The following is a 25,017-nucleotide window of genomic DNA, read 5'->3' on the forward strand; positions in this document are numbered from 1 at the left end:
CAACACACCCAACTGAAAGTTCACCTGCCCACCACCGCTACCCGAAAACAATCTCTTTCTTTCTCCCTTTCTCCCACAAACTCAGCAAACTGCCCTACCATCCCACAGTTGCTCAAAACCTGGGTCAGGTGGATCTCTGCAGCCTTTTCCCTCGCCCCGAATCCATCAGCCACCAAGCCCCGCAAGCAGTCATGTCATCTGTGCCTGCTCTTCCCCAGTCCTGGTTCTGTCACCCCAGGCCTCGTCACCAGCACTTCTTGTCTGGACTTCAGCATCAGCCCAAGAACCAATCTTCCCAATCAGCCCCACTGCCGATGCATCCTCCAGCGCAGCCAGGGGCTATCTCTGTAAATTTAAACCTGAGCCTGTCATCCCCCCACCCCCACCCTCAACTCTTCTCACAAGCCCTGAGGACAAGAGCCAACTCCTCAACAAGGCCCACCCGAGCTGCCCAGCTCCTCCTCCCTCCCTTCCAGAACACAACGCTGCATTTCTTTCAGTTCCCTGACCATGCTTTAGGACGATTTCTGTCCAAACAAGCCCGGCTCGTCAATGGATAGGTCAGAGGTTAACCAGAAGTTTCACTTGTATTTAGTTAACTCACCCCTCCACTTAGCAACCACCAAAGCAAGGCGAGAGCATGAAAATGTAAGATTTGGGGGGGTTGGGGGGGGTGTATCACTCAGTGGCAGAGCACATGCTCAGCATGCACGAAATACTGGGCTCAATCCTCAGTGCCTCCACTTGAAAAAAAAAACGTTAAAAAAAAATTTTAAACTTTTTTTAAAATGTCAAGATTTGTGGTAAAGAATAAAATCCTCAACTCTCTCCTAACCAGTTTTGATCAAAAGTTTGGTTGCAAGACATCATGGGCATTAAAGATTGCCTAGAAACCAAACGGTCCAGCCATTTCTCTGGACCAATGGCACACACTTTATGTCTGGACCATTGAAGAGCTCTGCACTTGGTCTACATCATTTTGGCCCATTGCACTGTGCTAATCTGGGCCCTCAGCCTGCATTGAAAGATATAATGGGAAATCGGACACAGAAAATTCACTAGTGTTTTATTGTGGGAATGTAGTCACTTACTATTTCCTTTGGGAAAATCTATTGGAAAAATTTCTCTCTGACAGTGTCAAGTAAAACCGGGCTTCTCCTGAGTTACTAGCTTGTTCTGTCTTGTGAGCAATGTGACTCTTTTGTCCACCAGGGTTGTTTTTCCCTTTTTCCTTCGGCTGCCCGGAAGCTTGTGGCAAGACTGAATGCTAAACTTAGTATCTGAGTAGAACTTTTTAGCATGAATTTCTGTCTACTAATTCTACCTCTGCCCTCATATCACTATCCGATTCCTTCTTCTTTCACCCTGATTTTTATCCCTAGTTTTCTCAATGTGGGGAGGAAGCAGGGAAAAGGGGGAGAAGAGTAGGAAGGGGACAACTCTTTCCCCTTTTCTGAATCATGCTGCTAGGTACACGAATGTCAGAGCATCACAGAGCCAGACCTGTCTTTCTCCTCCAGGACCAGAGCCATCTCCAGGTCCCCCTCGTGCACCTTCTTCATCTCTGCAAGCTTGTTTTCCAAGCTCAGCCGAAGCGCCTTCTCCGTTTCTGTCCCAGCAAAGGCCTTTTCCAGTTCTGCTTGGGCGGCTCTCACATCCTAGAGTTAAATTAAATGCAATTTGATGCAATTTTTCAATACAATTGGGAACATTTTGAAAGGAAATTGGATTAAAATATAAATATTTATGACTTTTTCTCCGGCACATTTCCCCTCCCTGAATTGTACTCTACATGGAGAGAATCAGTAATAAATACATTCACAGGCCTCTTTTCCCTCTTGTATCCTGAAGGGTATTAGGCATTTCTGATGGAAAAGACTCAACTCTACAAGAACTGTATTTTCAGTTTTGAAAAATCGGATCAATATTTACAGCTTCCACGACAAGGAGGAATGTGCCTCTCTGTAACTAAACAGACATCAAGTCCTGAGCATCACTATAATCTCCACACAAATTCATCTCACACTCCAGTGCCCCTCACTTTTTTTTTTTAAAGATAATGACCATACAATTCTACCATACATTTCCTATATCTCCAAGGTGATTTAAGTGGTGAAAAACTCTATGTTCTTCTTGAGGGAGCGGAGAAGCCCACAAGGAAAGTCTCTAAATCATTCAGGGGGCGTCCGTGTCAGGAAAAAGGCCCTGGTGCTCAGGACAGTGACCTGATAGCAGATTCAGTTCTCCAAGCCCTCATCCCAGCTGCCTCTGATCACATCACAAAGATGAAAGTAAAATCAAACTGGGTTCAAAACCCAGCTCCCCACTGACTTGCTGGGTGACCTTGAGGAGTCACTTAACCTCTCTGATCCCCAGTTTCACAACCTATAAAACAGGGATAACCACCGTCTCATCAAAGAGTTGCCGTCAGACTCCGCCAAAAGCCTGCTGCATCACAGGAAGCTCCAAAAACGCTGGTTCCTCCTCCTCCCTGCCCTCTCCCTCCACAGTGCCGCCTCCACCACTGTCTCCCCAAGAGGGCTGGACAGCCTGCCAATCCCAATGACAGCTAGGAAAACCATTTCTCAATATTCTGAGACAGAAAACAAAATCTATTATTTACTGAGTGCCTACTAATGCCAGGCTTTGAGCAAAGAGCTTTATTTATAAGTTCTTTGATCCTCACCCAACCCTAAAAAGTTCCCTAACTGAGAGACAGGGTTCAGAATGCGGGCTCTGCGGCCAGACCACCTGGCGTTTACCGCCTGGCTGACCTCGGGCGAGTGACTAGGCCACTCTGTCCCTGTGTCAGCTTGTTTTTGTTTTTGTTTTTAAAAGGGGGATGACAAAAGTCTTTACCTTGAAAGTTTACTGAAGGGATTAACTAAATCAACGTACGGGAAGGCTAGGAAAGAAGGGTGCCTCACAGACGGTAAGTAAGCCCTCCATGAGTCGTGAGCTCACTGTCCTTATCACAGCCACTACCGCAGGGCGGGCATCACTGGCTGCATTTCGCAGGTGCAGCCGCGCAGGCGCGGGGAAGGCAAAGGTCTTATCCAAGGTGACAGAGCTAGTAAGTGACAGGGCAGGGACTCAACCCAGTACGCAACCCTAAACCACTGGGAAGCACCTACTGGTGAAAATAAAACGGCTGAACCAATAGAGTAAGTCTCTGAAAAGTCTCAGGATTACATGTTAACGGAAGTTCAGAATTTGGGCTCCGAAGACCCTCCTTTCGGTTTCAGCGCTACTACCCAGGACCAAGACTAAGTTTCTCGCTCTCTCCGAGTCTGTTTCCTTGTCTGTATTCTGGACCTAATATCTATACACCCTCATGGGGGTGATGTGAACGTGATGAATGGGAAAGACCATGACAAGCTGCAAAAGACAACACAAACGTATCTGCTGTTCTGTTTGTGGTGTCATCTCTCCTCTTACCTGCTAAGGAGAATCAGGGTTTCCGGAAGAGGAAGTGACATCACACAACTTCAAAGATCAAGAATTAAGGAACTAGTATTACTTAACACTAGCTTAGTATAGAGGAAAACTTTTTAACATCTAGGAGATAAAAATTTTTGGCCAAGAAACATCCTGACTCCGACCACAGTCACAGGAGGCACCTGACTGAGAGTCAGGAGGAGGAGGAAAGGTAGTTAGTGAGCACAGGTGGGATGGAAGGGTGGAGGGATTGAGGCTGGGCTCTGGGGACAGGGGCCGCATGGGCACTCAATGGCCTGCAAATTAGGGAATCTGGTTCCAGGCTGAGCTATGTTAGGTGAGTCACTTCCCCTCTCTGGGCCTTCGTTTCCTCTTCTGTAAAATAAAGAGAATAAACTAGACGAGAAGGCTGGTGCTGGAGCAACAACACAGGCTGTCAAATCAGCAATCATGTTTGAATCCAGGATTAAACTTGCCCTGGTTAGTATTTCTCTCTGTACCTCTGTGTCCTCACCTAGAGGATGGAGACAATAAAGGGTAGGGTGCAGGGTGTAAGGGTATAAATCCCGTATGTGAAGTGCCTAGAACGGGGCTGGGGCCCAAGAGACACCCAATAAGAGTGGCTTTTGTTTCTGCTGAAACCCTGACAGTTTATGAAAAAAGGAACAAAGTTCTGCCCACTCTGTTATGAACCCACTGCAAGGAGCACATTCTCCTCCGGGCTTCCAGACTTGCCTCTTCTAAAAGGAGTATTCTTTTGGTTAGGAGCTCTTCAACCTGCTGCACCTTCTTCTGAGCATCCTTCTTCACCCGCTGAATTTCAGAGCCGCCCCCTTCAGCCAGGCTCTCAACTGCTTTGCTGCAAAAAGAGGCAAAGGTATAAGACGCACAAGAGGGACAGTCAGATAGTGACTCCAGTCACCCCGAAGAGATGAAAAATATTTGCTGGTCGATTCTCCCACTGGCCTGGGCTGAGCTGCTTTTCTTTTTTAAATTAATAATTGTAATTCAAAAGCACAGATCATTCAATATACAAACGTATCGCACCAACCGTGCAGTACACCTTAAACTTACACAATGTTATACGCCAACTGTATCTCAATTAAAACACGTATGTATGTTTTATATATATTACATATATATATACAGACACAGTGTGCATACCATCCAGTGATTTCCTTAGGGTCAGTTCCAAGAAAAGGAATTACTAAGTTAAAAGATAAGCACACTTTTAAGACATTTGACAGCTATTGCCAAACGCCCCACTGACAAACTTCTGGTAAAGTACACCTTCCCCAGTGGTAGGAAAGGCGGATAGCGGGTCTGACAGATCAGTGTGCAAAGGAGCAGTGTACAACTCAGATAAACCTGATGGAAGGGAGGGTACACGGCGTCTGCCGCTGGAGGGGAAGCACCTCAAACCCAGCAGTGACCGAGGGCAGGGTGTCTAACATAAAAGGCGGAGCTCTCAGCACAGGGCATCATGGAGTGTTCTCGCCGCCTGGCAAGCAGAGGTGGAGCTGGCACACCAAAATCAGACACGGGACCACAGCCACTGATGCTTTTCATTTTGGTTTTTGAAAAAGAAAAATAACGTCGGATATGAATCTGTGAGACACAGACTCAGAGCAGTTCTCATCAGATTTCTAAAACGACTGTGGGTTTCCAGGAGGCAGAATAATAAAGGAAATGGCTCCACCTAAAGCTAGTTTTTCAGAAAAACTGCAAAAGAATAAATCTATTCACCACCGGCCTCCCGTGCCCTACTTTAAGGGTCTGTAACATTTTTCCAACCGAGAGCCACGTGATCAGACACTCACACGTACAGGCCATGTGAATTTTTGACTGAGAACAATGGAAAGTCAAGAGGGCCATACTTGCTGTCCAAGTCTCAAACATGAGTCGCCTGCAAATAAAGATGTCATTCATATCTTGTTTCCTCTCACGGGTCAGCCTTCAGAAGGCCCCATTGTCATGATATCATTTTAATGGAATTTGATGGGAACAAGGGGCTCTGAGGCTGGACAGCTCTGCTTCCGAATTCTGACTCTATTATGTCCTCAGTGTGACTCTGGGTAAATTACCTCTCACACCTGAGTTTCCTCACGTGAAAAATGAGATGATTACCTCTTAGGAGGAATGCACTAGCACACGTGGTGACCAGAGCACAGCACCCTTTCCTCTCCGATCTGAGTGCTGCCTGTTGGGCCCGAGGCCACCACAGTGCTGGCCCCCTGCTGAGATATTGTGACAGGCCTCATTCCACTCCTCTGCTGGCGTCTGAGCTGAGAACAGATCATTTCTGGCCAGAACTAAGGCCACCGCTGCCACCTCCTGATTAATGCTGTGAAGTGTCCTCGGCGCCCCCTCCCTGGGCTCGTGTCTTGATCAGTGCTGTCTGGAATTCACAGTGACTCACATCATTGCCCTCACTTCTCGAGAGGCATTACACATGGCTGGAAGATTTCTGTACTAGCAGCTTCCCCCTCTGAGCCTTGGGTGCAGGATTTTTCCTGTCCCAAATTTCCACTGACCGCCACGAATGTTCCAGCCTTGGGCTCTATAGAGACTCCTCTAGAAAATAACCCACTCTATTACCCCCTCCCCCCCGCGCCCCTCCCTCCCCCGGCCCAGTGAGTGCAATACACCATCCCCTCCTCTCAGCCCAGATCAACCCTTTGGGTTTCACAGTCAGACTCATACACGCGGTCAAGAGGCTGTCTACAATTTTTAACAAGTACCGACTGGTATTATTCAGTTTGGTTGCGTTTTAGTTATACCAATAAAATATATTCCCAATAATAAATGTTCCAACTTTTCATTTATCATCTTTGTATTTTACAGTTACTAGAGCAGTAAGATTTACACTCGGCAGTGCGGTGCAGTTCTCCCCTACTAATGGAATTATTATTTTTGTTTGTGTTTTAAAGCCACAGAGATAAAATTTACTCCCGACAATATGTCTGCTTTTGTTTTTAATGTCCCCTTATTGTAACCGATACATAGAACAATGGCAAGCCAGCAGGCATGTATGTCTACGCCACAGTGAGGCAGTGAGTCCCAAACAGACCAGTCCCAGCTCTGTGACCAACCTGGGCAAGTCCTCCCACTCCTCTGAGCCTCAGTCTTCTCTTCACTCAAATGGGGATACTGGCCGCCTCAAACAGTGATTGTAAAATCAAACGCGATAAAGGATGTCAATTACCAGGCACGGGGTTTGGGGCAAAGTGGGATTTCAATAAATGTTAGTTTCTGCCTTCTACCCTTTCCTGCTTTATAGAATCCAGGGCAAGAGATGAGAAAGACAGCAAGACTTTAGGAGAGGAGAGGTTGAGAGAAACTGGTCTAACCCAGCTTTCCACCCAATACAGGAAAGAACTTTCCATAAACACCAGCCTCGCTACCTTTTGTAACCATCAACATTTCCTCTTGACCTTTTCCATTCTAATTATAGCTCTTTAGGAAAAGCAGGGGCTTTTCCTGTAACAGCTCCCATATCTCTTTTCCATCAACAAGTATGTGCCACACACAGACTGCCAGGTGCTGGACAGCTAGGGGTAAAGAAAGGCAGCTTTAGCAGGTGTGTGTAGACACGGCACACACCCCACGGCAGGGATGAGAAGCCAAGACTCAGAGGCCAAAGACCCACCTATCGGCAGGGCCAAGCCAGAGCCCCTTCCCTTTCCACTGGTCCCACGACATACAGTCATGTCGGGGAAATGATGATCACACACAGGAAAATAAAGAATATGAAACCTAGTGCTGGACCAGCAGTCAGGGGCTTGAGTTCTAATCCCAGCTCTGAGCTTTCTAAGCGGTTTTAGTCGTGGTCCTTCCCTTCTACAGGCCTCAACTCCCCCTTTCCTATAACATGAGGTTTTCTTCGAGAGTTGCCCAGCTCCCAGGGTAATGATGGAATGTAAATGGATGTGACAGCGTCTGGTAAACTGAAAAGTGCTACACACACGGGACTGTCGTCATACACCAGAGAAGTCTCTGAAGAGGTCGAGACGGGGGCTTCGGGCAGCCACGGGATGCAGCCTTTACGGAGGGAAGGCAACAGGAAAGGCACCTGGACCAGGAGGGGACTGGAAGCTGAAGAGACCTGCCGGAGCAAAGCCAGAACCGCAGGAGCGGAACATTTTTAGTCTCTGTGAACCACATGGGAGAAAGCGGGGCAGTGCAGTCACTGCAAATAGCCTCAAACAGAACTCCTCGCCAGGAGGCATCCTTGACCCTGCCCTTCCCACCCACAACTGAGCCCTGCAGATCTGCTTCCTAAATTTAACTTTCCATCCCCCCAGGCATCTCATCCCAAATCTCTCATCCAAACTTCTAGACCAGCCTCCTAACCCTGCCTCCACCCATGCTCCCTCTACAGAACATCTCCCACTCAGCATCCACGGTGACCTTTGGAAAAACAAAGCCCTGTTTGTGTCAGTTGCTTAAAACCCATGACTACTTTCCATCTATTCTCAGGATCAATACCAGAATCTCCGGAGTGGCCTCCAGACCCTACAGGACAAGACCGAGCCCCCTACACTTGTTCTTCCTCAGACCTGCACGGTCCCTTCTCTTTCGACACTTCTTCTCCACCTTCCACCTGGTTACGTCCTACTTACCCCTCTGATCTCGTCCCAAACACTACCTTCCCAGCTGTGTACCTATATTTATACACCTATTCCCGCTGCTACAAACTTTCAAAGCTTCCTTTATTTTTCTCAGAGCTCTTTTCCCAATTTGTATTTACATATCTATTATTCCAAGTATTTGCTCCCCATACCCCTTCCAGGGTGTAAGCCCCGCACATCTGTTTGAATCAGACTATATTCCCAGGAACCTGGTCCAGGGCTGCACACAGCAACTGCTTGATAAAAATTCATAAAACTGCTGAATAAATTTATAAAGCTGGTCAGACCAAAAAGAGCCTTAACACTGACAGATCTGACTTCCTGCCCAGAGAATGATGTGCTTCCAAAAAACAAGAGCAATCAACGAAAACAAAAACATGTTACTCTAGTTTATTCATTCATTCATTCACTCAGAAAATATCCTGTGTGCAAGGTCAGCATAACTCAAAGAAGCCTGGGCCAGGGAACCCCTAGTCTACTCAGAGCCAACAGCAGTCCGTTCCGGCTGCTGGCAGGGTGACAATTGGGAATTATATGGCCTGGCCCAGAGCAGAGCAGCTGCGCCCTGGGACAAAGACGTCGTGCTCCTGGTCTGCGGTCCCCGGCAGGGGCCCTGCTCCCACGACAGACAGAGCATCTTCATGTGCGCTGCAGCCAGATCCTCGGTGGGTCAGCTCTGGGAAGTCTGACTCCTCTCTCACCAAGTGAAACTCAGCACACTTTGGTGCTCCCAGCATGCCCACAGATGTCCTCTGTCGCTGCATCTTGATTACACTCCACGTGTGGCATGCTGTGAGGCTCATCCGCCTCTGATGAGCTCCAAGTGAAGGGCTGTCTCTTCTCAAATCCTCGGCACGGGGCACGTTTACGTAAGAAACGTTTATGAATGAATGAATGTATGACCAGCTGACTCATAGGCTGTATTCTCTGAATGGTGCTTGTTGTTCAATAAATATTTAAATTAATTAACTGACTGATGAAATAAAATAAGAGTTTTCAAATGTTTGAAAGCAGGAGAACCCCTCTTTTAAACAAAAGACTACAAGGGACCTTAGTACATAAGACAGATACAAAAATGAGTCACTCTGGTGGAAGCTGCCCCCTCTGCCCACCTGGCCTCACCCACCGCAGGGGTCCTGAGGACCCCCAGGCCCCTAGACCTTCTACAGTGATGCAAATGAATGAGCTGCTGATGTAATTTACAACGTGGATGGGTCTCGCAGACGCATCGCTTTGGAAAGAGGCCAGACACAAAAGGGTTCGTGCCCAGCGTACAACTCCATTTCTATAAAGTTCAAAAAGAGGCAGAACTAACTAGTACAGACACCAGTGGTCAACACAGTGGTTATCTTTGTGGGAAAGGGTAAGTTCTGGGGGCACAAAGGAAACATCTGGGGGGCTAGTGATGCTCTGGTTTCTGATGTGGATGCGGGCCCCACAAGTGTATTCACTTTGTGAAAATTCATCCCGCTGTACACTTAATGTCCGTTCATTTTTCTGTAAGTATGTTACATGTTTAAAGTTTGTTGAATAATTAAATACAGATGAAAACCTCCCTGGGGTCCTCAGTGCTCAGCCCGAGAAGTGGCTTAGGAACACAAGGTTCTCTTTTACCGCCGCACCCAGCCTGCACCGTCGGAGCCCTGAGCCCAGGATGCAGGTACTCACGAGGCTTTGATGAGCAGCTGCTCTCTCTCCTGGAGCTCCCGCTTCAGACTCTCCACTTCCACCTTGAGCTCGATGTTCTTCCAGACAAGATTAGGAAAGAAAAGAAATGGTGTCAAACACAGGACCTCCAAAGGCCGGCAGTGGGGAACCCGCTTTCGGCGTGGACTGGCAGCATGATACTTGTAACAGGCAGATGTTAGACTCAGACCCTCACTGGCCTTGGGGCACCGGGAGAAGGGAATCATTAAACACTGGTGGTCTCAAAAGAAAGCCTTGGATTTCTCAAGGCTTGGAACAATTATGTAAATTTTCCAAGCTTCTAACAGCCAGAGCATTCAAACATTGAGGCATAAATGTCATACAAGTGAGGCTGATTTAAAAATTGTTTGCCCTCCGCCAAGCAAATTTACAGGCAATTCTGCAGTTTGCTTTTACCATTCCAAGGCAATTACTTCTGGTTGTTTACAATCATGCATGTGGTGGCTGGAGCACTGGAAACGTGTTATAGCTTCAAAAAAAAAATAAAATGTGGGAGGCAGCATCACTGCCTGACTCATTTCACTATGAGACTTCAGGGTCCTCCCCTACCACAGAGCCACAACCACCCAGGGCCAGCTGTCTACAAGGGACACCACAGTGTTGCCCAACCCGCTGCCTCTTAATTGACTGGAACAAAAGGAGTCACACATGGCCTTGGGCTTATCACGCACATGAGAATCCAAAGAGAATTTTTGGCAAACGGATCAGAACGTGAGGCAGTGGGGCAGCGATGGTTCACAAACCAGTCCACAAACGTATCCCAGATGGAACACTGGATGAATTCACGCAGTCAAGACAGGGGTCTGAGTGCAGGGTTTGCAGAGGACTGATGTCAATACAAGATTTCTCTGAAACCTTGCTCCTGTTTTATTTTAAAAATTTTGCCTACTTTACATTCTACTCCATAATACATGTGTAGTATTTTAAATAAAAATAACACTGGCAGTAAAATTTCCAATCTCAGAGGCCAGGCCTTCCTCCTTTCGGCCCAGCAACCCTGTGGGGAAGAGCATCTCGACTGAGAAGTCAGTCAGAATGGAAAGGTCATAGGCTTGGGACCAGAAGGACCTGGATTCAAATTCTGCCTCCGCCGTTTACCAGGAGGAAACCGTGGTGAATCAGTGGAGGCTCACTGACTCATTCCTTCACTTCACAGACCCGGCCCGATCCCTGTAACGGGCCAAGCACGGGCCGCGCATGGGGGCCACTGTGGTGTAAACAAGCCGGACGCGGGCCCTGCCTTCAAGCTCACATCGAATACAAGAGCAGAAGTGCGAGCCTGTAACTGTCCTTAGAAGCACCAGCCCAGGAGGTGAGAAAGCACCGTTTCTCCTTTCAGATCCCTCGAGCGTCACATGGAAAACAGGAAGCCCACCTGACGTGGCGGATCTGAGGACTGAATGAACTAACAAACGAGAAGAGGTCAGGAGACAAGGCTCAGAACGTGTTAGTTTCTTCACCGTCAAACATGAGGAACTAAAGAAGTCATCTCTGCAGCAGAAATCTTCCCAGAAGAAATTGATCTTCACCTAAATAACACTGAGTGACGGTGAACAATGTCTTCATCTGTGGTTTTGGGGAAACTGCAGAAACATCCTTCAGAGGGAGGATTGCTTTCCCAGCTCTCCGAAAGGCAGAGAGCTTCTATGTAAGAGCTGATACCGTATGATCTAAGTGTTCTGCTTTCTGCTGAACCAGCTGCCCCCTCCGCCTAGCAAATTTAAAAGACTGCATAGCTAGTGCGTCCACCAGATGATTGTTTGCAAGCCCAATACTTCAAGTTATAAATTTATGTACATGGTGACCATAATTTCCAAACCCAAAAAATCAAGACACCTTATAAGCATAAAATGGACTATCATTATAAAAAAGAATGAAGAGGCTCTTAAACCACTACTAAGGAAAGATACCCAAGATATGGTGAAGGAAAAATGCCAGGTATGGAACAGAATATGCTCACATTTATGTACAAAGGGAGTTTATACACATAAACATTCACACACACACTTGTATACACATAAAATGTGTAAGGAATTAATAATGTTGGTTAGATCTAAGGGGCTAGGAGACAAGAGTGGAAGAAAGTCTTTTCAATGTCTATCTTTCAGGCTTTCTGATTTTGAACCATGTGCACCTGTCTGAAAACTTAAAATTTAAATAAAAGAGCAGTTAGATCAAGTCATCTAACCAAACAATAGAAAAGAAGAGCTGAAAGAGTGTAGGACAATGAGGTGGGCAGACCTGGGTTCAAAATCCACCTCCCAGAGCAGCGATATGACACCGAGCAAGTTATTGATCTTCCCTGAGCTTCAGTTTCCTCTCCTGCAAGATGAGGATCATCTGCACTGTCCAGGACTGTCTTGAGAATTAAAATAAGATGATGAATGTCCACACGGCCAGGACAGTGGTGACCCAGAGTAGACAATTAACATGTTTTGATTTCCTATCACCCATATCAGTTCTGAGATACATGCAAATCACACTCACACATAAAATGTTCTAGGCTATTGATTTTTCTGTAAAATTTCTATTGCATCGCCACTGCCTTACAGCAAAGAGGAGAGCCTCATTGTCTTTCCACCCCCGCAATGAAAAAAATTGTGTCCTGAGGGACAAGGGAGCTTTTCGATTCTTGAAAACGCTCAGAAGTACAGTACAATCCCTCTTCAAGAAAAGTCCGCTTAAGTCCGTCCACTGAAACTCAAGGAGAGTTCTTTTTCCTCCTTCAAGTTTCCACTGGTGCAAACTTCAGAAGAGAAAACAAATGGAATAATTCCCAAGCCAAGGGCTAATCTACTGGAGAAAGCCAAGAAATGGGCCCTGAAATAATGTTTGTACTTGTGCCTTTTTATGAAAGCCAACTTCTCTGTTCAACTTTCAGAACCAAGGTTTGTTTTCAGGCAGAGACCTCCAGGTCAAGACTTCAGATGGGAACGGCCTTTCTTCCTGACAGTTATAAGCAAGCACACAAGGAAAACAGAAGAGAAAACCAGACAACCCTAACCGCGCCGCCAATGGAAGCCTCAGCTAAGACAATGGTAACTGCCAAGCACTGACTGTGCGCTGAGGCTTTGCATCTGTCGACTCATTCTAATCCACACAAATAAGCCCTAGACAGAGGGGTTATCACCTAACTCTGGAAGCCAGCCCGGGGAGCCGAAGTGACCTGCCTGCAGTTACCCAGGTTAGTTGCTAACAACAGGATGCAATTCCAAAGACATTCCACCATTTCACTGTCTTTGTCTAAATTATAAATAATGAGAAAAAGGCAACTGAGACATGACAAATCAGAAGTCTGATTTTAAGAAAAGAGAAGGACTCTCTTAAAATTAATCTTGTATCGCTTTGCTTAATACTAAGGTCATTCTATTGTCTGTCTGCTCCCCATAATCAATTCAGATGAAATGAAAGCAGCTCCATCTATTCATGCCAACTCTGCGAACAAATACTCATCAAACTTCTGCTCAGAATGACTATGAGAAAAGACACCGGGGAGGGCAGTGAGAAGTGGGACACTCACAGTTTTGTAGACGTGTTCGGTGGGGCCGTCAAGTTCCTGTTGCATCCTTTCCTCCAAGAAATAGATGCGGAGCTTTAGGTTAAAGTTTTCTTTCTTCAGTTCAGTGATTTGCTAGAAAATAAGCACAGATGGGTTATCAAAAGTAAGGTCTGAGGGCCAACATCTGCATTAATCCCCATAGCTTCCGGGGCTACAAACGGAGTCAGGGCTTACCTTTGCTCCAACTGCACCAACCCAGAATTGAGTGGCTCCCACGAGCTACACTAAGGACAATCTGAGCACTGGGATGAATAATGACTGAGTGGAGAAAGAATTCATGACTCCACACTGATAGTAAATAAGTAAAGAAAGAAAGGAAAGGGAAGGAAGAGAGGGAAGCTCTCCTTTACGAAAGAAGTCCAGTTAATAAATGTAGCAGAACAACAGGAACAGAAAATCACCGTTATGCAACTGGTCTAGTAATAACTGAGTCAGGCAGGAATCACCAACGCTAAAAGCATTTGGTCAAAGAGCACTGGGGAACACGGTATTCCTTCCCATCGTCTCAAGGTATCACCGCACAGACGGTTTATCACTTACAAAAGGAAAAGGTATCTTCACAATTCAGAAAGCTAGAAGACACCACCTTAATCAAGAGGATATGTTTACTATCACCGCTGGCGGAACAAACCGACATCTCATGGGTCCTGAACTAAATCACGGAAAGTAAGCAATTTCATTTAAAATGTTAAAATGCCTACAACTTCTGACCTGCATCTGCTAAAGAGTCATCAATCAGACAAATCCAAATCGAAGGACATCATACAAAACAACAGGCCTGGACTCTTCAAAAATCTCAGGGACGGTGTTAAGGCAAACATAGCTGGGGAACTCTTCTAAATAGACAGAAGTAAAATCTTGATTTTTTTTTTAAAGCCGCATGGGGATAAGTAGGAGTCTGAACAACAATTTTATATTAGGATGGTATTATGATTTTGTAGGAGAATGTCCTAAGTAAGAGATACACGCTGAAGTACTTAAGGGTGCTGTCATGATGTCCACGACTAACTCGCTAATGAGTGAGGAGGGAGGGAAAAAAGAGAGACAAAGCAGACACAGCAAAATATGAGTGGATGAATCTACATGAAGAATACATGGTTGTTTGTTGTACTATTTTGCAACTTTTTCCTACGTTTGAAATTTGTTAACATTAAAATTTGGAAAGGAAAAAAAGAACAGATGAAGAGAACTGATATTTACCAAGACCCTACTATGTAACTGAAACTGAGCTTAGGTAATTTACATACAGTATCCCCATCCCTAAAACAACTCTGGGAAAGTATTACTCCCACTAAACACATGATCAAATATCACACGAACAGTGGAAAAGCTGAGACACTTATCCCGCCCTGACTCCAGTGACTATGATGTGTCAGGTGAACCTCACTGCCGCAAGCAAATACCTGATTTGTTAGTTTGGGTCATCCAGCAAGCTTTTTGAAGCAGGTTAACCTAACTCCAAAAACAGCCATTAGTGTACACACTAGAGCTTCTTCCTAGTATTTTTATATCACCATGTTAAAATAGCTGGATGTTTTTCAAAATCCTTCCACCACCACTCATCTCTCTGTTCATACAGCTTTCATTCTCTGCCTGTGAAGAAAAAAAAAGACTCCCTTCCTTAACACTGTTTTAATGAGAATGAGAGAACCACAGGCTAGGAGGGAACTTTAAACTAGTCAAGGGTGATGGCTCCACCTCTTTGGGGAGGAAAGGTGGATAGAGGAGCCATGAAGGAGACTTCTGGGGTGCTGACAGAGTTCCATTTCTTGTCCTGGATGATGGTTATACGGCTATGTTCACTTTTTTGATAATTTACTGAACTGTTCACATGTGCTTTCAGTGTGTTCCTATATGTATGTCTTAGTTCACCTGTTACATTTTTGAAAGTCAACTAGTCCATGATTATAAGCAAATTATGATATGGCCACTCGACAGAATCTTACGGAGCCACAAAAAAGAATAAGAGGTCACTCTGTGTACTCAAAGGAAATTATCAAGAGACATTGTTAAATAAAAACATTACAGTATAGAACATTTTATGTGGCAGGCTACCATTTTAAAAAGTAGGAGGAGGATATGAATTATGATTACTTGCTTGATATAAATGGTATGTATCTGGAAGTATACTACATAACCTTTTTACCTTTTGAATGTTGTACCATATAAATTTACTAATAAAAAATGAGTTAAAAATAATAACACATGAATGCATCCTTTTTAAAGACCATTTGAACTGTGAAGGGAGTGCTGCTGATGCTTCACAAAACCCAGTGTGTCTGCCCATGCCAGAACTCGTGCATCTGATGTACGCCTTCCACTCACAAAGTCACTACTCCTGCTCAGTTCTCAAAGGGGAAGCAGAAAGACCAGGGGCTTTGGAGACAACACTAAGTTCAATCCTAACTCTCCTTCTCATGGAGTAGCTCTAGATAGGTTACCTCTCGGAGCCTCAGTTTCTTCACTTCTAACATAAAGCTAATAAAATTGATCTCATAGGTTTTTGTCAGTACTAAATGAAATAAAATACTGTATAGGGGATGCCTAAGACAGGGTCAACAAAACGCACAAAGAATGGAGAAGAAAGTAAATGATTTGGGGGGATCAAATCAAAATGTGAAACTTCAAACTACAAAAAGATCCACGAACATGGTTTAAAGTCATGTGATAAAAATGTCTGCAATACGCCAAGACAAAGAGTGAACTGTCTCAAAATGAATGGCAAAATGGAAAGTCTCACAGAGAAACAGAAAACACAGAAAAGACCCAAATGCAAATTTTAGAACTGAAAAATATAAAAACCAACTAAAAAAATGGAATGGATAGGCTCAAAAAAAATGGAGCTGGCATAGAAAGATTCAGTGAACTTGAAGACAGATCAACAAAAATTATCCAATATGAAAACGAGGGTAGGGGAAAGACTAGGAAAAAAATTAACAGAGCCTCAGGGACCTCTGAGACAATACTAAAAGGTCTTTCATCAGAGTCCTAGAAAAAAATAGGAGAGTGCGGTATTTAAAAATTTGAAGAAATAATAACTTTAAACTTTCTAATTTTGGAAAAAAGCATAAAGCATACAGATTAAACAAGTTCACCAAACACCAAACAGGATAACTAAAGACCAAAAATCAAGCAAACAAAAACTCTTGAAAGCAGCCAGAGAGAAATACACATCATACATGGGGAACAATGATTCAAAGGACAGCAGATTTCTCAGTCAAAGCTATAGAGGCCAGAGCGCAGAACAATACCATTAAAATACTGAAAGAAATTATCATGCTAGATAGAATTCTTTTTTAAAATATTTTATTATTTTTTGGTAAGGGGGGGGGTAATTAAGTTTATTTATTTTTAATGGAGGTACTGGGGATTGAACCCAGGACCTCAGTGCTTGCTAAGCACGTGCTCTACCACTTGAGCTATACCCTCCCCTCTAGATAGAATTCTATATCCACTAAACATATCCTTAAGCAGTGAAGGTAAAATGAAGACATTCTCAAATGAAGGAAAACCAGCTGAATCCACGGCCAACATACCTGCTCTAAAAGAAACGCTAAAGGAAGTTCCCCAGACCAAAGGGAAGTATACAAGAGGGAAATGTGGAACTTCAGACATGAAGGAACAGAAAAACAAGTGGTAAATATCTAGGTAACTATCTAGAAAAACAGTAGAAATGAAAATCTCTCAAGTTTTTAAAAACACGTATGATAGTAAAGCAAAAGTTAAAATATAGTTGGTGGGGTTTTCAATGTATTTGGATATGAAACATACTAGGGATAGGTGTTGGTAACATTTTTACATTTCACTTACATTTAAAGGAAAAGTTACTATAATCTCTAAAGCAATCACTAAAATTATTTAAATGTTTTTTAAGTAAACTATATGAAGAGATATGCTCAAAAACTTAATATATTTTAAATAATCCAAAAGAAGGTTTCAAACAGGAAAGAGAAGAATAAAAATAGAAGAAACAACAGAAAACAAATAAGAAAATGGTGGGCCTAAATCAAAATGCATTGATACATGTTAAATGTAAACGATATGAACATACCAATTAAAATACAGAGATTATGAGAATGGATAAACAGCCCAAAGCTGTATACAAGAAACCTACTTCAAATATAATGATACAGTTAGAAAAAGATGTATTATGCAAACACTAATTAAAAGAAAGCTGGAGTGGTTGTTAATATATGAAACTGCAGACTTCAGAGCAAAGAAAATTATTCAGGGATGCAAAGGGGCACTACATAATAGTGAAAGAACATAAGAATCCTAATTGTGTGTGCACCTAACATTCCAGCCCCAAATTCACGACGCAAAAACTGACAGAATTGAAAGGAGAAATGGACAAATCCACAATTGCAGTTGGATACTTCAATACTCCTCTCTCTTTAGTCTGTAGAAAAAGTAGACCAAAAAATCAACAAGAATAGAAAAAAGCTGAATAACTAACTGAATCTAATGTATATTTATAAAACACTCTACCCAACAACTCAAGTGAGCATGGAACAGTTACCAAGATATCCTGGGTCATAAAAGAAACCTTAACAAACTTAAAAGAACTGAAATCAAACCATGTTCCCTAAACATAATGGATTTCAACTAGAAATGAATAGAAAGAAAATTGGAAAATTCCCAAATACTTAGAAATTAAATAGCACATTTCTAAATAATCCATGGGTAAAAGCGAAGTCTCAAGGGAAATCAAAAGATATTTTGAATTAAATGAAAATGAAACTATATCAAAATTTGTAGGATACAGTTAAATACTTAGAGGAAATTGATACTATTTAATGCTTTAGAAAAGAAGAAATATGTCAAATCAGTAACTTAAGCTTCTACTTTTAGAAACCATGAAAAGAGCAAAATAAACCCAAAGCAAAAAGACTGATAGATATAATAAACATAAAAGCAGAAATCAATGAAATGGAAAAGAGTAAAACAACAGATAAGAATCAATTTTAAAAGACAGCTCTTTCAAATGATCATTGATATTAATGTAACTCTAGCAAGACTGGCAAGAAAAACAAAAAGCGAAGATACAAATTACCAATATCAAGAAAGAGGAGCTATCATTACAGATCCCACAGTAATTAAAAGGATAATATAAGAATAATGCATACAATGGTAGCTCACAGAGAAAAAAATGTGACAATAAATATACACATGTTTATGTATAACTGAAAAATTGTGCTCTACACTGGAATTTGACACAACATTGTAAAATGATTATAAATCAATAAAAAATGTTTAAAAAAAAGAATAATGCATATAAATCTATGCACATAAATTGAGCTTAGATGAAATAACACAATTCCTGCCAAGGCATGAATTATCAAAATCCACCAAAGAAGAAATAAGAGAAACTGAACAATCTTATAGCTATTTAGAAACTTAAATGTGTAATTAAAAACTTTCCAAAGAAGAAAATTTCAGATCAAGATGATTTCAGTAGTAATTTCTACCAAATATTTACAGAGGAAATAACACCAGTTTTACACAATCCCTTCCAGAAAAGAGAAGATGAAACAAAATGCTGATGAAATCAAGAACCTAAATAAGTGAGGAAACCTACTTACCATATTCATGGATTGGAAAACTTCAATATAATAATGATGTCAGTTCTCTCCAAATTGATCCCTAGATTTTATACAATCCCAATCAAAATCCCTACAGGAGTTCTTACAGATATAAACAAGCCAATTATGAAATTTATTTGGAACAGTAAAAGAGCTAGGTGAGTGAAAACAATTTTGAAAAAAAATCCAACGAAACAGAATACAGAAATAGACCCATACAATTATGGTCAACTGATTATTGACAAAGGTGCAAAACACTTCAATGGAGAAAGGATAAATTTTTCATTTTCAACACACAGCACTGGAACAATTGGATATGTATTTACAAAATAATGAACTTTGATCTATCGTACCATAAAAAAGAGTTAATACAAATTAAATCATAGATCTAAATGTAAAGTATAAAATTGTATAATTTTTAGAAGAATACATAGGGGAAAATCTTTGGGACCTACAGAGAGGCGGAGTTCTTACCTATAATACCAAAAACATGATCCATAAATAAAATAATCAATAAATTGAGCTTCATCAAAATGTTGAATATTTGCTTTGGAAAACACAGTGTTAAGAGAATGAAAAGACAAGCTACATACTGGGAGAAAATATTTGCAAATCACAAATCCAACAGAGGAAATGTATCCAGAATACATATAAATAACTCCCAAAATATAATTGTAAGAAAACAACTTAATTTAAAAAAAACAGAAAACTCAGCAAAGATTTGAAAAGAAACTTCATCGTAGAAGAGACATAGATGGCAAATAAGCACAAGTAAAGATTTTTAACACCTAACCGTTAGGAAAAAGCAAATTAAAACTACAATGAGATACCACTACACATCTATTAAAATGGCTAAAAATATTCTTTTTAGCCAATAATACCAAATGCTGATGAAGATGTAACACAATTCTCATACTCTGCTGATGGGAATGCAAAATGGTACAACCACCCTGCATAACAGTTTGGCAGTTTCTTACGCAAAAAACTAAACTTAACCCTATGACTCAGCAATTCCGGTCCTGGGTCACCCTAGAGAAATGAAAACCTATATCCACACAAAAACCTGTACATGCATGTTTGCTGAAGCGTTATTAATAACCACCATAACCTGGAAAGAACCCAAATGTTCTTCAAAGGGTGAGTGAATAAAGTCCACATCCATACGATGGAATAATACTCAGCTACTATGATATACACAACACGGATAAATTTCAAAGACATTACGGGTGAGGGAAAGAAGCCTCAAAGATTACATATTACATGATTCCATTCATATGACATCTGGAAAAAGCAAAATTATAGGGACTGAGAACAGTGGATTAGCTGCCAGAGGTTTGGGGTGAAGAGAGAGTTTGACCACAAAGAGACAACACATGGGGCATTTTTTGGCATTATGGAACTATTCTACATTCTGATTGTGGTGATGGTCACATGAACCTAGAACTATATACACATATACCAAGAAAAAAAATTATATATATATATATACGCATACATACACACACACACATACATACACACATACACATACATACATATATATATAGTTTATGACAGTGGTTATAAGGGTGTATATGTTTGCCAAAATTCAACCAACACTTAAATTGGTTTTATCTTATACAAATTAGATCTGAATAAAGTTTATTTAAAGATAAGTAAAATGAAATATAGCAAAATATTCACAGCTGTACTTGAATGCTAGTACATCCCCACACATGTATGTTCCCTGGGGTTTTTTTCAGCATTTTAAAAAATAATTGGACACAGCATATAATAGTCTTTCTGATAAACTTTTTAATACCTTTATGACTGGATAAAAGAAAATGACAAGCATATTCTACATTAAGTATATTTCAAACTGTCTGCCCTTGGCCCCTCGTTAACACTTAAATTAAGGTTTCCATTTTGTGGCTGAGAAGAACAGCGCAAGAAACAATTGGTAGGTTCATTAAAGCCTCCTTTTAAATGTTTTAAGGAAACAGCACATAAAACATTCATTCAAACAAAAAAGTCGACTCCGCCAGATGCTTCCTATAAAGAGAAACCTTATTCTATTACTCTGCTACCAATAAAATATTTATGGAGGTTGCTGAGAATGCCCACATTGTGCGCACTGCTAAAATTCTTAGCAACACTTGAAAGAATATTTGCCCTATTTATAGGTAAAGAAGTTTTTTTTAAAAAAATGAGATAAAGGTAAATAAGCCTTTAGAAGGTCACTACAAACACCAGACAAGCCCAAACAAATAAAATGGAACACAGGCACCATCTCCCTAACAAAGCCTCTCTGCCTGATACCACTTCCTTCATCAAGTTTTCTCTGACTACCCCCATCAGGCTAGGCTGGGGTCCTTCTAAACATTTCTACACACCCTCGATTTTCTTGATCACAGCAATGATCACGCTGCATTGTACCAGCTGGTTATTTGCCCTTTCTACCCAACCCATCTCTGAGAGATGGGGAACTGCATCTTGTGCATTCTAGTCTGAAACATAAGAGACAGTCACTGAATACCCAATGGCTGGCTGGATGGACACATTTAAGAATTTCTTGAAGGCAGTGTGATGCAAGGACAGACCCAGAGGCTTCAGAGTCAAACAGATCTGGTCAACATCACTCCATGGTTGTTTCCATCACTCTTAGAATAAAACCTCCTGCCAGGGCCACAGATTTGGGTCCACCTCTTCATGTAGCACGTGACCCGCCACATTCCAGACTCCGCACACTTACAGGCGGGTCGGGAGGCTAGGTCTCAGCCTGCATCTCAGCTCAGATGTCACCGCCTCGGAGAGGCCCTTCCTAACCCCCTGCTCTAAAGTGGGCCCCATCTCCACCGCCTCTGCCAGGTCACCCGCTAACACGGAACTCTCATTTTCTTGCTGGAAGTTGTCACTATCTGTATTCATCTTATTTACTGGCACATTTTATTATTTATTATCATGCTTGTTACGTGAATATAATCCACTTCTTGAGGGCAGGGACCTTATTATCTCTCTCTTCATGGCTGTTTCCTCTGAGGTTTCAGCACAGCATCTGGAATCCAGTGGACTCTCAATCAACGTTTGTTGAATGAATGAATAAATTAATAACTGAATACAATCCAGACTACCTCACTAGCTGTACGACCTTAGTCAAGTTCATTTTTCTGCGTGCCTCAGTTCCTTTATCTATAAAAATGGGATTATAGTAAGGCCTATTTACAAGAGTTATTATAAGGATTTAAAGAAATTAATTAGGATGTTTAGTATTGTTCCTAGCACAACATAAGAACTCGAAACATATTAATATTCTTTTCATCTATACTTCTCCCTTTAAGAGAAACAAGTCTAAGAAATTAAAAAAAAAAATTGAGCAGAAAAACTGAAAACAGCTTACCATACAGTAGAAATAAATATCTCAAAATATGAAACCCACCAAATATGACTTAGAAACTTAATGCTTATAGTCAAAAGTAAGCCAATGTAAGGGCTGTACTTGGCACCTTCTGGCCCTTGCGACCCAAGTGTGACCATGGCACTGCAGCCATCTGAGGGGCAACTTGCCCCTGGATTACAGGGTGGAGCTTTCGGAAGCTGGACCGGGGCCCCAGCTCAGCAGAGCAACAGACTCTGAAGGAGCTGCTAGTCAGTCACTGGGCCTTCCCCCCACCTCACCCCCACCCCTCTCCCTGTCAAAGGCCTTCCTAACCTAGAGCACCATCAAAAAGGGAAGAGAAACAAAAGCCAACCACATAAAAAAAAGAATCAGGGTAACTCCAACCACTCCGCGAGCTGCCCAGCTCCAGCGATGAGTTTCAACGGCTTACAAAAGCCTGGGCCTTCCAAGCTGCAGCTCCCCCACAACAGCTCACCCTTCGATTCGAGGCAGCAAGAACTAAGAGCAAGGGTCCTGGGGTCAGCGGAATCGGAATGGGACTGAACTCCCAGTGCTGTCACTTGTGAGTCATGTGACCTTGGGAAAAGTATTCAACATCATCTATAAAATGAAGATAAAAGTCAATTACCTCACAGGGGTGTCATGACAACGAAATGTACTCAAGTGCCTGGCACAGCCTGGCACTCAGGCAAGCAATAAACACAGGATAGCTTTCAAAAGGAATCCATTTCTCATTCAAGCCCTCAACATGCAGATCTTTGGGCTACCATCAATTTTTGTCACCCTCTGAAAGTCCAAAAATTGTCAGACCCCTCACCTAGACATCACAAAAGCCATGAATTCTTGGTAAACAATATTGCAAGCAAGATAATTCTGCCAGTGGCAGCCAAGTGAGGTTAGTAGAATGAGGAAGGCACTTTGGAATTAGTTTCTGATTCCAATACTTTCCCCGGTGTCCTCAAATCATCCAGAAGACCATTACTAGGCAAACATCTATTTATTAACAAACAATATTATAGCAATAACAGAGTTTTAAAAACTGAACTGCAAGCAACACTCAGAATACAACTACCTTATGAAATCAACTCTTCTTATATTCTTTTCAGCCTCTGCTCATGAATACACATTTTTTGTAAAACTGTAACATAAGTGAATTTGTATAATCCATTGCTTTCCCCTAACATATCTTAAATATTTTCTTGTTGCTGCAGAATTCACATAATTATCACTTAAAATGACTGCACTGAATTCTACTGAATTGATTCCCAGTCGATTATTTAACCATTCTCTGTTGAGCATTTATGGATTCAGGGTGCTCTCGCAGAGAGTCCACAGGCTTTACGATCAGAAAAGCCAGGTCTGAATTTTGCCTTTAGTTTCTGTATCACGCTAAGCTCGTGGGCAGGTCGTTTAATCTCTCCAACCTCAGCTTCCTCATCTGTGAAATACCTTCATCCCAAACTCACCACAAGCCAGAGACAATAAATGTAAAATGGAATTCCCTTGTTCCCAATTTTTCACAATTACACACAACGTGGCAACAAACACCTGCGTGCACAGAGCTTTTTCCTTCCACTGTGTTGTTTCCTCAGGATAAATTTCCCCAAAATGGATTATCGGGCTCAAGAGCAATATTATTTTTATGCCCATCAAAATCTCTTTCCAAGTGGCCTTCAAAAAGATTGTAAAAACTTACACTGCCCAGCCGGCCATCTGGCCAGGTGTTTGGAGGGCATGGCCGCGACGGGCAGAGGTCTGAGAACTCAGAGCATTCAATGCAGCGCACAGGAGGCCACCCTACTGCACAAATGAACCTCGGTACTTAACACTGACCAGACGTCGCCACCAGCCAGAGGCTGAACTTGATTCCCAAGGCCCCTGGCACCGAAAGGCCCCAACCTGTGCAAAGCCAGCACCCCAGAGAGTGGCGGCGACACCCACTCCGCCAGCTCCAGACTTGCCCTCAACCACATCCTCCCATCTGCATCCCACGTGCTTCCTGCTCTCCTGCCTTGTTCTCCCTTCTCAGCCTCACCCAACCCTCATTACTGCCTGCTCCCCTAAGACTCTGGCGGGCCCTGCACGCTCCCACCCTGATTACACCCTTTACCTCCCTCCAGCCACCCTATCTCTGGCCACTTTATTCACAGTGACAACAGCAGCCACCCCCATTCGCTCGTCTACCAGGCACTGTCCTGGCATATGCTACTTAATGCTCACCACGACCTTAGAAAATAAACATTACTTTGCCCGTTTTACAGATCAGGCAACCAGGTTTAGGATCTTATGCAAGGTCACATTGATTTAATCAAGTATTTATTAAGTGACTACCATCTGGTCCAGCTGGGTGCTGAGCACCAGGGACAGGCTGCAGGAGACACACGTTAAGCAACCACACAAGTAAAAAACATGATTACAGTCATAAGAGCCACGGCGTGAAAAGACTAGGTGCTGAGTGCTTGCTGCAAGAGAGAACAACGGGGTCCCTAGTGAGTTGGGGAAGGGGGTTAGGGACCGCCTCTCTAACAAGGTCACTTTAAAGCTGAGACAGGAGGTTGAGGGGCCTGCCATTCCAGGAGGGGGAGAAAGGGCGGTCCAGGCAGTGGCAGGAGCATGCGAGAAGGCCTCACTGCGGCGGAGAAGGGCAGCCCGGATGCAAGGGGAGAGGCGGCAGCAGCCGATGCCACAGGGCAGGGTCTCGTGGACCACGGCCAGAGATTTCAC

At 42.8% G+C, this 25,017-nt stretch overlaps 1 protein-coding gene across 7 annotated transcripts in view; it reads right to left on the reverse strand.

Moving 5' to 3' along the window:
* Positions 1 to 25,017, reverse strand: part of CDK5RAP2 (CDK5 regulatory subunit associated protein 2) — a 167,414-nt gene that overhangs the window by 125,706 nt on the left and 16,691 nt on the right. For all 7 annotated transcript variants that reach the window (XM_032478313.1, XM_032478314.1, XM_032478309.1 and 4 more), the window contains exons 4-7: positions 13,297 to 13,407; positions 9,738 to 9,814; positions 4,174 to 4,297; positions 1,504 to 1,658 (exon numbers count right to left, since the gene is read on the reverse strand). In XM_032478313.1, coding sequence (XP_032334204.1) covers positions 1,504 to 1,658; positions 4,174 to 4,297; positions 9,738 to 9,814; positions 13,297 to 13,407 — 467 coding nt within the window. The remainder of the gene's footprint in view (positions 1 to 1,503; positions 1,659 to 4,173; positions 4,298 to 9,737; positions 9,815 to 13,296; positions 13,408 to 25,017) is intronic.

Source organism: Camelus ferus, chromosome 4, assembly GCF_009834535.1.
Source record: "Camelus ferus isolate YT-003-E chromosome 4, BCGSAC_Cfer_1.0, whole genome shotgun sequence".
Classification (NCBI taxonomy): Eukaryota; Metazoa; Chordata; class Mammalia; order Artiodactyla; family Camelidae; genus Camelus; species Camelus ferus.